General features: G+C 43.5%; 1 protein-coding gene and 1 pseudogene across 2 annotated transcripts in view; both read right to left on the reverse strand.

Moving 5' to 3' along the window:
- Window positions 1-2,400: 2,400 nt before the first annotated feature.
- On the reverse strand, window positions 2,401-4,015 carry LOC112631110 (annotated as a pseudogene).
- Window positions 4,016-13,414: 9,399 nt separating this feature from the next.
- The window catches only part of HSD11B1 (hydroxysteroid 11-beta dehydrogenase 1), a 48,904-nt gene continuing 46,960 nt past the window's right edge, over window positions 13,415-15,358 (reverse strand). For both annotated transcript variants that reach the window (XM_025359204.1, XM_025359193.1), the window contains exon 7: window positions 13,415-13,975. In XM_025359204.1, coding sequence (XP_025214989.1) covers window positions 13,758-13,975 — 218 coding nt within the window. In that variant the 3' untranslated portion in view covers window positions 13,415-13,757. The remainder of the gene's footprint in view (window positions 13,976-15,358) is intronic.

Raw genomic sequence — 15,358 nt, forward strand, 5'->3', positions numbered from 1 at the left:
TTGGACTTAACCTTAAAGGAGGCGCAAGAGTTAACCAGGCAATGGGGAGAGTGAAGAGCGCTCAGGGCAGAGGAGATGGCATGGCCAGCACACAGTGGGATCATCAGGGTGCTTCAGAGGACCGGCACTTTTTTGTCCCTGGGGAATCAAAAGCAAGGCAGGTGGCCCGAGATGTGGCTGGAGAGGCAGACAAGGTCCTGATACATCACTTTAAAGCGTTTGGGTTTTCCACAGACCATTTTACCCAAGAGTGGCTTTGGAAATGTGCCAGCTTCCACTCAAGGCCAAGAATCTGTCCTGTTTTCCCCGTATCTTGACAGTGCTTTCCCTGCGAGGCTCAGAGCACCTTATTTTTAGGGTGACCACTAGCTGTCGCTATTGAGCAGGTCTAGTTCCCCAGGGCTCAATGTCAAACGTAAGGCCCCAGCAGCCGGGCGGAGTTACTGGATGCCAGAGTCCAGCCCCGCCTCTAGGTCAGTTCAGGGCCCTAAGCGATGACTCACTGGTAGGCACGCTGGTGTACAGGTAGTGGCTGCCCTGAGGTAGAACCTGCTACGCACTGGGCAAGGAGATTGTGTGAAGCGTGGTACACCACCACATTCAGCCACGGGGTGGCGCTGCCACCCTGACGGCCCGAAGGGAGGCCGGCAAAGAGGCAAAGTCTTTCCTTAGGACAGCCTTGCTCTTTTGTGGTCCACAGTACCGTTCAAGGACAGTGTGAGGGAGCCCCGGACTCACACCACCCCAGCGGTCCCTGGGCAGCCAGTCGCTCAGCAGAGAGATGCTCGAACGCTCTGCCATTTCTTTTGTCCCATGGGCCTCAGCCCCTCATTGTTAAGGGTCTTTTGGGCCAGTCCCCAGTTTCCACCCTCTGATTCCAGGTTATGCGGTGTACCAATGTGTCCTCCCCTAGGGCTTCTGTTTCCTATCATCCTTCCCAGAAAGCTTCCCCAACTCAGGCAGTGTTCATCTGGTACTTTCCATCTTTTAAAAATTGATTTTTTTATATACAGTCATGCATAGCATCATGATGTTTTGGTCAATGAGGGACTGTATATACGATGGTGGTCCTATAAGATTATAATATTGTATTTTTACTGTACCTTTTCTATGCTTAGATATGTTTAGATACACAAATATTTACCATTGTGTTACAATTGCCTGCAGTATTCAGTATGGTAATATGTTGCACAGATTTGTAGCTGAGGAGCTGTAGGTGCACCATATAGCCTAGGTGTGTGGTAGGTTCTATCAGTTAGGTATGTGTAAGTACACTCTATGATGTTGGAACAATGATGGAATCAACTGTGATGCATTTCTCAGGTCTTATCCCTGCTGTTAAGTCATGCATGACTGTACATTTACATAGTGAAATAATTGCTACAGTCAAGCAAGTTAAGGTATTCATCATCTCACATAGTCACCTTTTTATTGTGGTAAAAGTATGTAAAATCTACTCTGTTATTTCCAGTATATGATGCAATACTATTAACTATAGTCCTCGTGATGTTTCAGGAGTTAAAGATACGCCATTCTGGCATATTGACTATTTAAGTTAAGGGCACTTAAAAAACAGCAAGTGTAAGAAGATCACTCTGACCTTTGAGCTGTTTCTTAAAAGCAAACGACATTCTCATGGGAAAGACATCCTCCCTGTAGTAGGATAAAAAAGGAACAGTCTTATCATCAAGGATGAGAAGCTGAAGCCAAGATAAATCTGTACAAACAAACCTTGTTAAACTAACCCTTATCTTCCTAGTTGCATCTCTGCCCAATTTAATACCCTAGCCCAAGCCACTTGCCCTATCACATTTTTCAGTGTGCTATTCTTTGTCAAATTCAGTATACTGAATTTGTAACTGACTCGAACTGCTTCTTCGGGTCTTTATTTCCTTATGAGGTTCTCCTGTGCCATGTAAAATTTCTATTAAATAAATTTGTTTGCTTGTCTTCTGTTAATCTGTCTTATGTCAGCTTAATTCTTGGACTCAGCCAGGACCCTCTGAGAATGGAGGTGGAGTTTTGCTGCCCCTATATTGTACATTAGATCTCTAGGCTTATTTATTTTACATAACTGAAACTTTGTGCCCTTTGACCTCTATCTCCCCATCATCCCTCTACCCCAACCACCTTTCTACTCTCTGTTTCTATATATTCAAGTTTTTCTTTTTTTTTAAAGTGAGATAATGCAATATTTTTCTTTCTGTATCTGACTTATTGCAGCTTGCCCTAAGCCAAGGGAACATTTGTCCCATAACTCATGTCCCAAAGGACTAGTTAAAAGCATAACATATGCTGACTTCTTTCTCTAATACAACTTTAGAGCCATAGCCTCCAAAGGGGGACATGCAGGAGAACTACTAGGATGGGCAGAATATTGGAATTTCTATTTAATTTAATTTTTAAAATGTTTTATTTTTATTTCACCTAATACATACACATAATTATATAATTTTACTTAGTGAAATGTTCATGTTTTAGGTTCCAAGAACTTCGCCAAACTTGAACTCTGGAGAGAAGCGAAATTCACTCCCTAGCTCTAGAAAGGGGAATTTGGTAGAAGAGGGATCTCATTCTTCCAATTTCTTCCCCTCGGGTAGTTTTCTGTATATGGAAAAGAATGGAGCTTAAAATTATTATGTGATGACAATTCTACTTAAGAACTTAGGAGACTATCATTTCCTCAAATTAATATGGCAGTTTCTTGATTGAAGAATTATACTTTTAATTTTCCTGGCTGCCTTCTTAGGAACAAATATACATTTTTAGTACAGGCAACTTTTATTGTTTCATTGCCTCTAATTTAAAACATATTTGCATTATAATAGTTCACAGTGTTTCACAGTAAAATAGTTTGTCATTTTCTACCATAAAGGAGGCAGACTCTAAAACAAAACAAAACATGCTTTTAGAATCCATTCAAGCTGTCAACATCGTCAACACAGTAAGAGCAGTCAAATAGAACCATAAATATATTTGTCCACCCTTGGAGCCTACTAATAACAGGTATATATTAGCTAGATATATGGTAGCTCCAGGGGAGTGCCCAAAAGAGGCAGCCCATGTACTTGGGAGGTATAGCTACCTTTCACAATGAGAATAAGCCAGTCATGTCGTGTCCCATTGTTTATTATGTATTTATGTCTTCTCCTCGAAGAGGCCAGAGCCTGCTTCACAGGCCACACTGAGAACAGGCTGTGCCCTGACCTTCCCATTCCCATTCTTGAGATCAGTCCAGCAGTGAACATATCTGTAAATAATTTTATGAAAAGTGTAGCAGGAGTCTCTGTTCTGGTGGTCATAGACAATGGGATTGACAACCAAATGTTCATGTGACAGGAGAATGGTCATCTTCCTTGCCCACTTGGGCTTATCTTTAGCCTGAGCTAGCTGAAAAAGAGTGACACAGTCCATGGTGCACACTGGTAACGAGCACAGAGCAAACATCCCCACCATCACAGCCAGCAACTTGGCTGTGTGGATCTCCCGTTGGAGGGTGGTCCTTGAGTGGTCCATCAGCTCCATGCACTAAAGCTGCCTACAGGTCACTGTGAAGAACTTGATAGAGATTAGCCACATTATGAGCAGTGGGGACAGGACTTACCCCCCCAAAAACTGAAATATACCATGTAACTCATGGGTACTGCATTCTAAAAGAGACACTTCACAAGGCAGCAGCTTTCATTCATGGTTCCATCCCAGGGCTCCTTGCAGTTGTTGGACATAGTATATTTACTGTTCTACTCCAGGAATGAGGTCAGTCCAATGCCAAAGGCAAGGACCCAGAGGACAGCAGTAACCCCTCTTGTTTGGGTCCCAGTGACTAAACTTTTATGCCTGAGCCAACTGTGGCTGGCCAGGTACCTGCTGATGGCCATGGACAGGAGGCTGAAGATGGAGCTCTGTGTGAGCACAGGCATGAAGCGGGCAAGGAAGAGGTGGCTGTGGAAGTCAGTGCAGAACCCAGGCTGATGATGGGAAAGGGGAAGGTGAATAGCCCCATGGCCACATCAGGGACACATCAGGGACACTGCAGTCGTCCACCACCAGGGACACTTGGTGGATGACTGCAGTGCACTTGGCATGCCAGCCGTAGCACCATGAATGGGTGCGCCGTGCACCTCCAGCAGCATGGCCCGGTTAGCCAGGCTCCTCACCTACCTGGGCCCATGGCTCATCTACTAGGGCCTCATCTACCATGAGCCTCACGTGGGACAGTTATATGTGCCCACACTACGCCTCTGCCAGCTGCATCTCTCTATTTATTTTTAGTTTGTCCTTTTAAGATTTCAATTTTTGCATATGTTTTATGCTAGCAAATATTATATGCATATATTAAATAAATAGTAACCATATGTCTATTAGAAGCACACATGCTTAATCATTTTTTTTCCAACTTGGGGATCTTTTGAGTTCCCCAAGTGTAATCATGTTTTAATAATGAAGTATGTGATCAAAAGCTTTGGAGAACGCTGCTCTAGAGAGTCTTCAATCCAGCCATCCTTTGAAGTTTGCCGTGGACTGTACTCTGCGGTGCTTTTCACATGCTGGCCCAGAGTGGTCCAACCAAGGAGCAGGGTCCTGTCAGTGTGGAGAATAGTAGCACAGAAGCTCTGGAGAGGGACTTGTTGGTGAGGAGGGACTTAACTGTCCTTGAGAAGGAGATCTCTGGAAGAGCAGCCTGGATGTCTGTCCCCTGTGCCAATGTGTACTCCTCCTCTGAGATCTCCTCCTCAGGGCTCCCTCCTACTGATATTTAGGCCTTTTCATGACATTCTTTACTGAAGAGAGGGAATCGCAATTTCTCAAAGGGAAATTTACAGATGTGGGAAGCCTGGGATTTCCTCTAGCATGGGTAGAGCTGTGGTGCCCAAGTAGGACCTTGCAAATGGTCAGTGTGAGTGGATGCTGTCAGCATGGTTAGGAGGCTGACGTCTTAGGACCTGTGTCCTTCTACTCTGACTGTATCTCCCTGCTTCTCTGGTGATTTATATTTATGACAAACACTATTGGTTGCTGAATAGAACCACAGTTTTTTTTGGCGTGGCAATGTGCACAGTTGAAAGCTCCATTTCTCAGCCTTCCCTGAAGGGAACAGTGGCCACACGCCTTGGCTGTGGGCCGTGAGATGTAAGCTGAAGTCTTTGGATGGGGCTTCCCAGTGTGCTCATTATCAGGGGTCGGAGTCAGCTGGTGTGCATCCTGTACCCTTCACCTTCCTCCTTCTCTTGCCGGAAACACTGAGTGATGCTGAGGGTGGGACCACTGTCTTGTGAATACCCAGCATCAAGGAGGAGGATGGAGAGCTGAGTGCAAAGACAGAAGGAGCCCAGGTCCCCAAAGGCCCTAGTCGGCTCCACCCAGACTTTTTGTTAGGAGAGGAAAATAAATCTCTGCCTGATTCAGCCAGCCACTGTCAGATAGTTGGATTTTCTGTTGCTCCCAGGGGAATGCAGTGCTAACAAACTTGAAAGTCATGACTACAGGGCTCCCTGACACTTCGGTCGAGGCTGTTGACTTCATGCAGGATGCTGACACCCTTAGAATGGAAGAGTGTGAGCATCCCATGTCTTCAGGAGCCCTTGCTGCCTCTCCTTTCCTGGCAATGGTATTATAGAATGTAGATGTCTTGTCACTGCTAGTCAGCTTGGCCACGCTTACTGACAGAAAAAAAAAAAATTGCCAATTTGACTCGTGTTATCAGAGTTTGATTTCAAGTCCTGGAGGAGGAGAGAGTGAACTGTCTCCTTGAGAATAACGAATTCTGTCAGGAATGTGGAAAGTGAAAGTCATGATGATGTGCTGGAGCCAGTACACAGGCTTGAGAGAGCCGGGGGTGCCCATCTCTTCCCAATACACATGCAGTGATGTCCTGTTGGTGACTCGATGTTGGCCACAGTGAGAGTCTTTACATCATAGATACAGGTAAATGCTACCAATCAGCAAATTAAGGCTTTGTTTCTTCTTTTTCTGGAGAGTTAGTCGTTAAACATTTCTCAGCACAGCCCTGGAAGAGACCAAAGGTTTAGTTTAATATTAACTCATAGATACTGGCTATTAGTTTTCATATCTTCTGCTCCCCTAATGCTATGGAGGGGTCAGTAAGCCCAAAATGAGCAGAATCAGAAAGGCTGCTTTATCCTGAACACAGGCTGAAACCTTACAATATCTTTGGGCCTAAGGAGAACTCTTACATGTTCAGACTAAAGGCAAAAACTAATTTTAACTTGACTTTAGCTATCAATTTGTCACCTGACCGTGTTTCTGTCTCTGCACTCATTTCCTCACCTCCTATTCAGCCCTCCCACTCCTGTCCTTTTGACAATCTGCAGGGCCTTGACTCCTGCAAACCTGCCTTCTTGCTGTGTTTATGTTACTCTCAGAATCTCCTGATTCTGGATCTGGGAAAACAGTTTATCACTTATATCTAGATACCTCATGATCTTCTCTGGCCCGCACGTATGTGCCAGGTGCTCCTCGAGGTGCTGGGGGTACACTGAACTACACAGAAAAAACTCCTGTCCTCATGAAACCAACATTCTAGCAGCGGGAGTGAGGCAGATGGTGCTTTCTGAAGATGGCTGCAGCAGTTTTTAGCCCATCCATCCCACATGCTCTTCTTACAATGTGACAGTGACACTCCTCCATCAACAGGTGGGGTCTATATTCCCTTTCCTTGAAAAGAGGTGCATCTTCAGAACTGCTTCAACCAAAAGTGTATGGTCAGTCCTAAAAGGCAATATAGCTTCTGCCTGGCTCTTTCTCTTGGGACACTTGCCTTTGGAGATCTCAAGTCCTCCAAGCAGTCTGGCAACCCTGAAGCTGCCATTCCAAGTGACCATGTGGAGAGACCACACAAAGATGAGAGAGACTCCCGCTGTGCCCTCCCTGCTCGGCTCCAGGTGCCCAAGGAGCCAGGCGCCTAAGGTGCCCTACCTGTTGCAGAGTCCAGCTGTTCATGTCTTCCCAGGGCAGGCACAATCACGCTTTTAGGTGATTCTAGTTCCTGACCTTTGAGCCACCCAGTCTTACTGAGTGGAGCAGAAATTAACTATCCCTGTTGAGCCTGCTCAGACTACAGATTTGCGACCGAAGCGAATGTTGTTTTATGTTTTAAGCCACTGAGTTTTGGGATGATTTGTTATGTCACCACAGTAACTGGGACAAGGGTAGATAATAAACAAGACAAATGACCAACAATATAGATAATAATAAGTATTAAGGAGAAAAAAGAAGCATGGAAGGCAGACATAAAATTTCAGGGTAGGCCCGGCATGGTGGCTCATGCCTGTAATCCCAGCACTTTGGGAGGCCAAGGCGGGTAGATCGCTTGAGTTTACGAGTTTGAGACCAATCTGGGAAACATGGCAAAACTCTGTCTCTACAAAAAATACAAAAATTAGCTGGGCATGATGGCACATGCCTGTGGTCCCATCTCTCTGGAGGCTGAGGTGGGAGGATTGCTTGAGCTCAGGAGGTAGAGGTTACAGTGAACTGTGATCATGCCATGGCACTCCAGCCTGGGTGACAGAGCGAGACCCTGTCTTAAAAAACAAAACAGAAAGAACATTTCAGGGTGGGTTTGAAATTTTATTTAGGGTGGCTAAGAAATGCTTCATTGAAAAGGCAACTTAAAAATTTTTTTTTTTTTTAATTTCCATAGGTTATTGGGGAACAGGTGGTGTTTGGTTATATGAGTAAGTTCTTCAGTGGTGATTTGTGAGATTTTGGTGCACCCATCACCTGAGCAGTATACATTGCACCCAATTTGTAGTCTTTTATCCCTCACCCCCTTCCCGCCCTATTCCCCTGAGCCCCCAAAGTCTGTTGTGTCATTCTAATGCCTTTGTATCCTCATAGCTTAGCTCCCACTTATGAGAGAACATACAATGTTTGGTTTTCCATTCCTGAGTTACTTCACTTAGAATAATAGTCTCCAATTTCATCCAAGTTCCTGTGAATGCCATTAATTCATTCCTTCTGAAGGATGAGTAGTATTCCATTGTGTGTGTGTGTGTATATATATGTATATATATATATCACAGTTTCTTTATCCACTCATTGAATGATGGGCATTTGGGTTGGTTCCACATTTTTGCAATTGTGAGTTGTGTTGCTACAAACATGCATGTGCAGATATCATTTTTTGTATAATGACTTATTTTCCTCTGGGTAGACATCCAGTAGTAGAATTGCTGGATCAAATGGTAGTTCTAGTTTTAGTTCTTTAAGGAATCTCCACACTGTTTTCCATAGTGATTGCACTAGCCTATATTCCCACCAGCAGTGTAGAAGTGTTCACTGTTCACCACATGCATGCCAACGTCTATTATTTTTCGATTTTTTTTTCTATTATAGACATTCTTGTGGGAGTAAGGTGGTATCACATTGTGGCTTTGATTTGCATTTCCCTGATCATTAGAGATGTTGAGCATTTTTTCTTTTTCTTTTTTTTGAGACAGAGTCTTACTCTGTTGCCCAGGCTGGAGTGCAGTGGCACAATCTCAGCTCAGTGCAACCTCCGCCTCCCAGGTTCAAGTGATTCTCTTGCCTCAGCCCACTGAGTAGTTGGGATTACAGGTGCCGCCACCATGCTTGGCTAATTCTTGTATTTTTGGTAGAGATGAGGTTTCACCATGTTGGCCAGGCTGGTCTTGAACTCCTGACCTCAGGTGATCTACCCAACTCAGCCTCCCAAAGTGCTGGGATTACAGATGTGACACTATGCCTGGCTGATATTGAACATTTTATTCACATATTTGTTGGCCATTTGTATGTCTTCTTTTGATAATTGTCTATTCACGTCCTTAGCCCATGAAAAGGCAACTTTTTGAATGAATCTGAAGGAAGTAAGGCAGCTGGCCATGTGGTATGGAGAAGTAGAAGCATATTTGGCATGTTCTGGAATAGATAGGAGGCCAAGTGAGGTCTCTTGGAGTGCTTGAGCAATGAGGGAGAAGAGAAGGAGATGCCATCTCAGAGCCAATGAGGACCCAGATCATATAAGATTTTTAGGTCTCTGTAAGGACTTTGGCCTTTACTCAGAATGAAATGGGATAATTATGGGTTTTGATGGAAGTGTGACTTGATTCTGTGTTAATTACATCACATTTGTATGTCAGGATTCCTAGAAGTAAAATTCCGAGTCAAGGGATATGTACCCCTTGCCTTGCTTCTCTTGGTGGCCCAAGATGATGATAATATTACAATCATAACATTATGATAACATCATAATCTTGGGCCACCAAGAGAAGCAAGGCAAGGGGTATATATCCCTGTATTAAGGATCCCTAATACAAGGATTAAGTTCCTAGGGCTGCCAAAGAAAGTACTTCCTGTATTAGTTTCCAAAGGCTGCCAAAGAAAGGACCACAAACGCAGTGGCTTACAACAATAGAAATTTATTGATTCACAGTCCTGGGGGCTGGAATACTGAAATCAAGTTGTTGAGAGGGCCACACTTCTACTGCAGCCTGTAGGGGAGAGCGCTTCCTTGCTTCTTCTTGTCTCCTGATAGGGGTTTTCAAGCCTTGGTGTCCTTTGGCCTGCAGCTGCATCACTTGCATCTCTGCCTCTCTCATCACAAGGTGTTGCCCCTGTGTGTGTCTGCCTTTATGTGGCCTTCTTCTTAAAATGACACTAGTCATATTGCTCACTTGAATCCAGTGCAGCCTTCCCTTCACCTAAGTAATTACATCTGAAATGATCTATTTCCACATAAAATCATGTTCTGAAGTATTAGGTATTAGGGATTAGCGCTTTAATATGTCTTTTTGGGGTACACGGCTCAACTCAAAACATTGCCAGTTTGAGAATCACAGGTGTATTCCTTGAAAGAAAGCTGTTCCTAATTTTCTCAGGTCTTACAATCGTGCCTTATGCTAGGTAGCTTCCCCATTCCATTCACATGGAATCCATACATCCTCATTCCATGAGTGTGTGTATGTAACTTATTAACATAAGTGGAATTATATTATACATCTTTGTAAGCAACTTGTTTTATACACTTAACAGTATGCCTTGGAATTCCTTCCATGGATGTACATATAAATCGACTTGATCCCTTGTTACCATGACACAGTGATTTCATAATATTGAATTTAATTCCTGTAATTTAAACATTTCCCCATGGGTAGACATTAAGGTTGTTTTCAATTGTCTTGGCTCCTACCAATGTAATATTTGGTGAAGGAATTTCTTTGTGGGAAGAAATTTTTGTTAAAAAAGACATTCAAGTTAGAGTCAGAATCAACTGTGCATAAATATACGAGGGAGAAGAAGGAGGCTGGAGACTGGATTCTCTGGGGGTCAAAGTCAGATTAAGAGGGGAAGCCCAGAGGAAGCACTTTGAGGGCAACATGGCCAAGGGGGATCTTTTGAGTTAAATGATGCACACCGGGCTGGGCGTAGTGGCTCATGCCTGTAATCTCAGCACATTGGGAGGCTGAAGTGGGAAGACTGTTTGAGCTCTGGAGTTTGAGATCAATCTGGGCAACATAACAAGATCTCATCTCTACTAAAAATAATTTTTAAAATACCAGCCAGGCATGGTGGCACATGCCTGTAGTCCTAGCTCCTTGGGAGACTGAGGCCAGGGGATTGCTAGAGCCCAGGAGTTCGAGGCTGTAGTAGAGCCATGATCACACCACTGTACTCCAGCTTGGGTGACAGAGCAAGACCGTGTCTCAAAAAAAAAAAACGGATGTATGCTGAATGAATGTAAACTTAGTCTTCCTTCTCCCCTCTGAGATATGCTACCTTGCTTACTTATACTTTCAGTGAGAATATAATTACTTTTGGAACCTACAAGAGATGCTGAATTTTTGTGTTAATGTGGGTGAGAAGTGAGTGATGCACATCTGGATTTCACATAGGATGTGAAAATGGACATCCTTGGATGTATATTTTTGAGCTCGTGATAAAGTGAGCTAGGAAGGCTAGGTTCTTTTAAGTGGAACTAGTCCAAAGACAAGGGTTATTGTACTGCTGGTGCCACTGAAATTGGAACTTGGCTCCAGCTGCTGGAACCCCTGCCACTCCTGAGAGATGGGCAGATATTTAAGGGGCAGGGCAGCCAGGTTAGGAACTGGATGAGGACCCTTGAGAGAATCTCTTAGGAAGGACTTGTTGATTGCTGGCTCCCTAAAGAAGACCACCAAACAACCTGTTGATAAGGCAAAGCTGGAGTCTTGATGGAGTCTTAGTAGATTCTGAGAGTGGAGAGGGTAAAGTCAGGGTCTTTATGGGGCTTTGAAGTCTAGGTTAATGTGAGACTTCAGCATGGTGACTTTATTTGAATTGGATAAGGATCGTGATGCCATAGTTGGAGACTGGTGAGCACAGTGAAACTGGGGTTTGGAACTAAAGGTTCCAAGCAGTCTTAAAGAGTAGCAGTTATTTGATGCTATCTATTGAAAAGTTCAGCACTTTTAAATGGGTTTGCAACATTTATCTTAGTGGACAAGAGTTTCTTGGAATAGTAAAGTCATGCTGATAAGAGAATGGAATGTTGAAATTGTGTTAATGAAGATAATAAGCTATATGGGTGTAGATGGTTTCAGTTCTCAGACCTACTTTTTCAGATCTTCCCCTTTGGATTCTGAAGAAAGTCTCATTTAGAAAGAAGTTTAACCTCCCCCCAAGCAAATTCTAACTCAGCTTTAATATTATCTCTACCCTTGAGTAAAGGAATTACTGCACTTCATCTCACTGTGAAGAAGGAGTCTCATTTCTACAAGAGACTGAAGGGTGTTAATCTGATTGATCAGAAACCAAGACATTTATTAGGCCACGTTGCAAGTGTGGGTGCATTTCATGTCAGAAACCAGACTACATTTTTTGGCCCTTTTTGTTTCGTTTTGTTTTGCACATGGATGCAGCCAGGTCTCTCCTGCTCCCTTGCACTGAGCATAGCCTTGGAAGGACCTCTAAGAAAAGTGCAGCCGTATTAGCATGCTCAGATCCAGCCCTTTGTCCATGGGGCTGGTAGGCTCAATAGATTCCAATATGTTCTGCTGCCCAGCCATTTATATTCAGAGATGGGAAAAGAAAATTTCCCCTGCACTTTTAGGCATGTGTCTCATGTCCCAGCATTACTTACCCTGGAAGCTGTATGTTTGGGAGTGTTGCAGTTCCTGATGGATATACCCCACTCATTTCTCCAGAACACTCGTTACCCTTTTCCATCTGCTCTGTACATGGGGAAGCTGACCTGTATGGTCTATACCTATCTGCTCCCTTGCCCCTCTGTTCAGCTAATGCGAAACACTGGCCAGAGATCAGAGGGAGGGAAGAGTGTGAGGTGGGGCTGGAGTGTTTGTTCCCCTAGATACCTGCTTCACAATCCTTGGTGGGCTGGCTGCATCTCTCTTTTTTTTTTTTTTTTGAGATGGAGTCTCGCTCTGTTGCCAGGCTGGAGTGCAGTGGCACAATCTCAGCTCACTGCAACCTCCGCCTCCCAGGTTCAAGCAATTCTCCTAGCTCAGCTTCCCATGTAGCTGGGACTATAGGCGCACACCACCACACCCAACTAATTTTTTTATTTTTAGTAGAGATGGGGTTCTACTACGTTGGCCAGGATGGTCTGAACCTTTTGACCTGGTGATCCACCCACCTTAGCCTCCCAAAGTGCTAGGATTAGAGGCGTGAGCCACAGCGCCTGGCTGGCTGGCTGCATCTCTTAACTAAATGTCACAGCTCCTGCCATGTGGTACTCTCCACACAGGTCTTCACATCTCAGAGTTTGTGTAACAGGTCCCTTCTCTTGTCCCTGTGGGCCTTAGGATGGAAACAGCTGCAACTAACCCTGAGATATCACTATCTTTTGTGATTCCCCTATGCCTTGTCCCTTTTTTTCTTAAATGCTACCAAAATTACCCAATTTGAGGGTGTCATCCCTTACTTCTTGGGCCCTGATCAATATAGGGCTTTGGTGAGTTGTTCATCTTGCTGATGTTTTGTTTCCCATTTAATCGTAGTTAGGTGATGCCTAATAAGTGCTTACTAAATATTTGTTGAATGAATAAATGTCTAAATGAGTGAGTGGCAGGATTTGAACTCCAACTCTCCCTCTCCAAACTTCCAATGTAGAGTTTAGTGTTCACATGTAACATACAGATGCTTGATGTCCTCTGAGAGCAGTAAATGGGCCATTGGGTCTGTGGCTCAAGTTTCTGGGACCTCCATTTCCCTGGGTTTGCCCTAGTTCCTTAGGCCTAGGTGTCTTCTTTCCCAGAGGAGCAATATGCAATAATATGAAGAATATCAGAAATATACAGAAAAGATAAAGACACAATATTCCCCACCAAACAAAGATTAGGGTGATTTCTTCCACTCAGGAACAGATAAAGAGTTCAGACCACAGTTTATGGTTTTAAAGAAACCATCCTGAATAAGCTCAAGTTATAGCTACCAGTTATGAATTTATAAAGTTTATGTGACCTTTATTATAATTAATATTGTATTAATCATCACATATTATTATATATAAGAGATAAATTTAATATAACTATCTGGTAATTATACCTATGTTTACTAACAATTTTATAACTGCTGGCTGCAGTGGTGCATGACATTCATTATTATTACATTTCCATTGTGCAAATGTTAGAGGAACTCCTTCCATTTGTCATGTGTGACCCATGACTTTCATGTCTCCGGGGATACTCTGGGAAGATGTCTTCATGGACAAGAGCTCAGATAAATATGAGACAGAACAGTCCCAAAATCCCTCAGCATGCCCAGCCCTCAGGGAGTTCCTAGTTTTTTTTTAATCTGTCCATATTATAGCTCGGTAAGTAGAGAAATTCCAGGATCTTCCTGCATGGATTTCTCATCAGAAGAGTGGTCCAGAGTGAGCTGTCATAATATACTTCTTCTTGACGCAGAGCTCCCCCTTTGATGATCTCAAGGGCACATTCTTCCTTTGGAGCTGCTTGCATATTGATTATCCCAGAAACTGCCTTCATGGCTGTGTCTATAGAATGACAAGGGAAGAGTAGGGTTATCCGACTAGGACAGTCTACATGATGGAAGGCCTGGAGACATCAACCACTTAGCTGTCAGGGGCTTTTGGCAGTGTTTGCTCTGCAAGCCTTACAGGCGCTATAGGGAATACATGGAGAGACTGGGTATGTTAGAGTCTGTTGGGCAAAGAGAGGCCTTAGTGTTAATAGGGGCCTTGCCTTCCTGGGTGGAGATTGATGGGAGCAGTTAGAGGTGATTACTCAGGAGATCTGAATCATGCTTCTCTCTTAGGTATTTTGGTTGGAGGCGGAGAAGTAATATGGGGGAGCAGAATGAGGATAGAAGTCTCATAATGACTCAGTAGCTAATGGGAAGTGCCAGTGGGCAAAACCAGAGTGCTGTATGATAATGACTTACTGTCTTATAAAAGGAAGAGATACTCAAGAATCCACGCTTTTGCTCCCTTGTCACCACTTTCACTTCTCTCTCTTTCCAAGTTTTCATGTCCATCTTGTACAGCTTCTCTCTCTCTCCATTCCTTTCTTGTTTCCCTCTGGGCCTCGGTCTCTTTCTTTACTTCTCTAACTACTACTCAATTACTCTTCAAAGGGAATTTTCTTTTAATATCTGCCACATGTTTTAGATAAACTTGTATTTGGACTTAACAGAAAAGTTGTAAAAATTACATGCAGTACCCCCTTATATTCCACATTTGCTCCCCCTGTTTGCAACATCACACATAACCATTGTGCAATCATTTAGGACAGGTACAATAATAGAATTGATACAATATATTAACTAAACTACAGAACTTATTTTTTCACTAATGTTCCTTTTATGTTCCTGGATCTTATCCAGGATTCCACTTAGTAGTAATTTCTTCCCATCTTTCTTCTAATCTGTGACAGTTCTTCAGCCTTTCCTTGTATCTCATGGCCTTGACACTTTTGAAGAATACTGACCAAATGTTTTATAAAATGTTCCTTGATTTGGGTTTGTTCATTGTTCTCTTATGATTGGAGTGGGGTCATGTATTTTGGCAAGAACACTACAAAAATGATGTTGTGTCCTTCTCAGCACATCACATCAAAGAGTTCATGATACCAGTGTGTCTTATTACTTGTGATGCTTTTAAGAAATACAAACTTGTATTTGATAAGTCTCATATAGGAGCGTAATGGTCATTGAGTGTCCATGAGGACATAAGGTGTTCAGCAAAGGGTTAAGTGATGAATGTGGTGAGACCCAGCCACCTTGGTAATCAAAATGGAAAGGAGATTCAAAGAATAGCCAGAGCCTCCTCTGGTGACAGAAATGCCTTTAAATGAGACAGCTAGTGCTTTCTGCACTGGTTCGTTTTTAGTACATTACACATGAGGTCGGGGAGTTCAGC

This window comes from Theropithecus gelada, chromosome 1 (genome assembly GCF_003255815.1).
Source record: "Theropithecus gelada isolate Dixy chromosome 1, Tgel_1.0, whole genome shotgun sequence".
NCBI classification, from domain to species: Eukaryota; Metazoa; Chordata; class Mammalia; order Primates; family Cercopithecidae; genus Theropithecus; species Theropithecus gelada.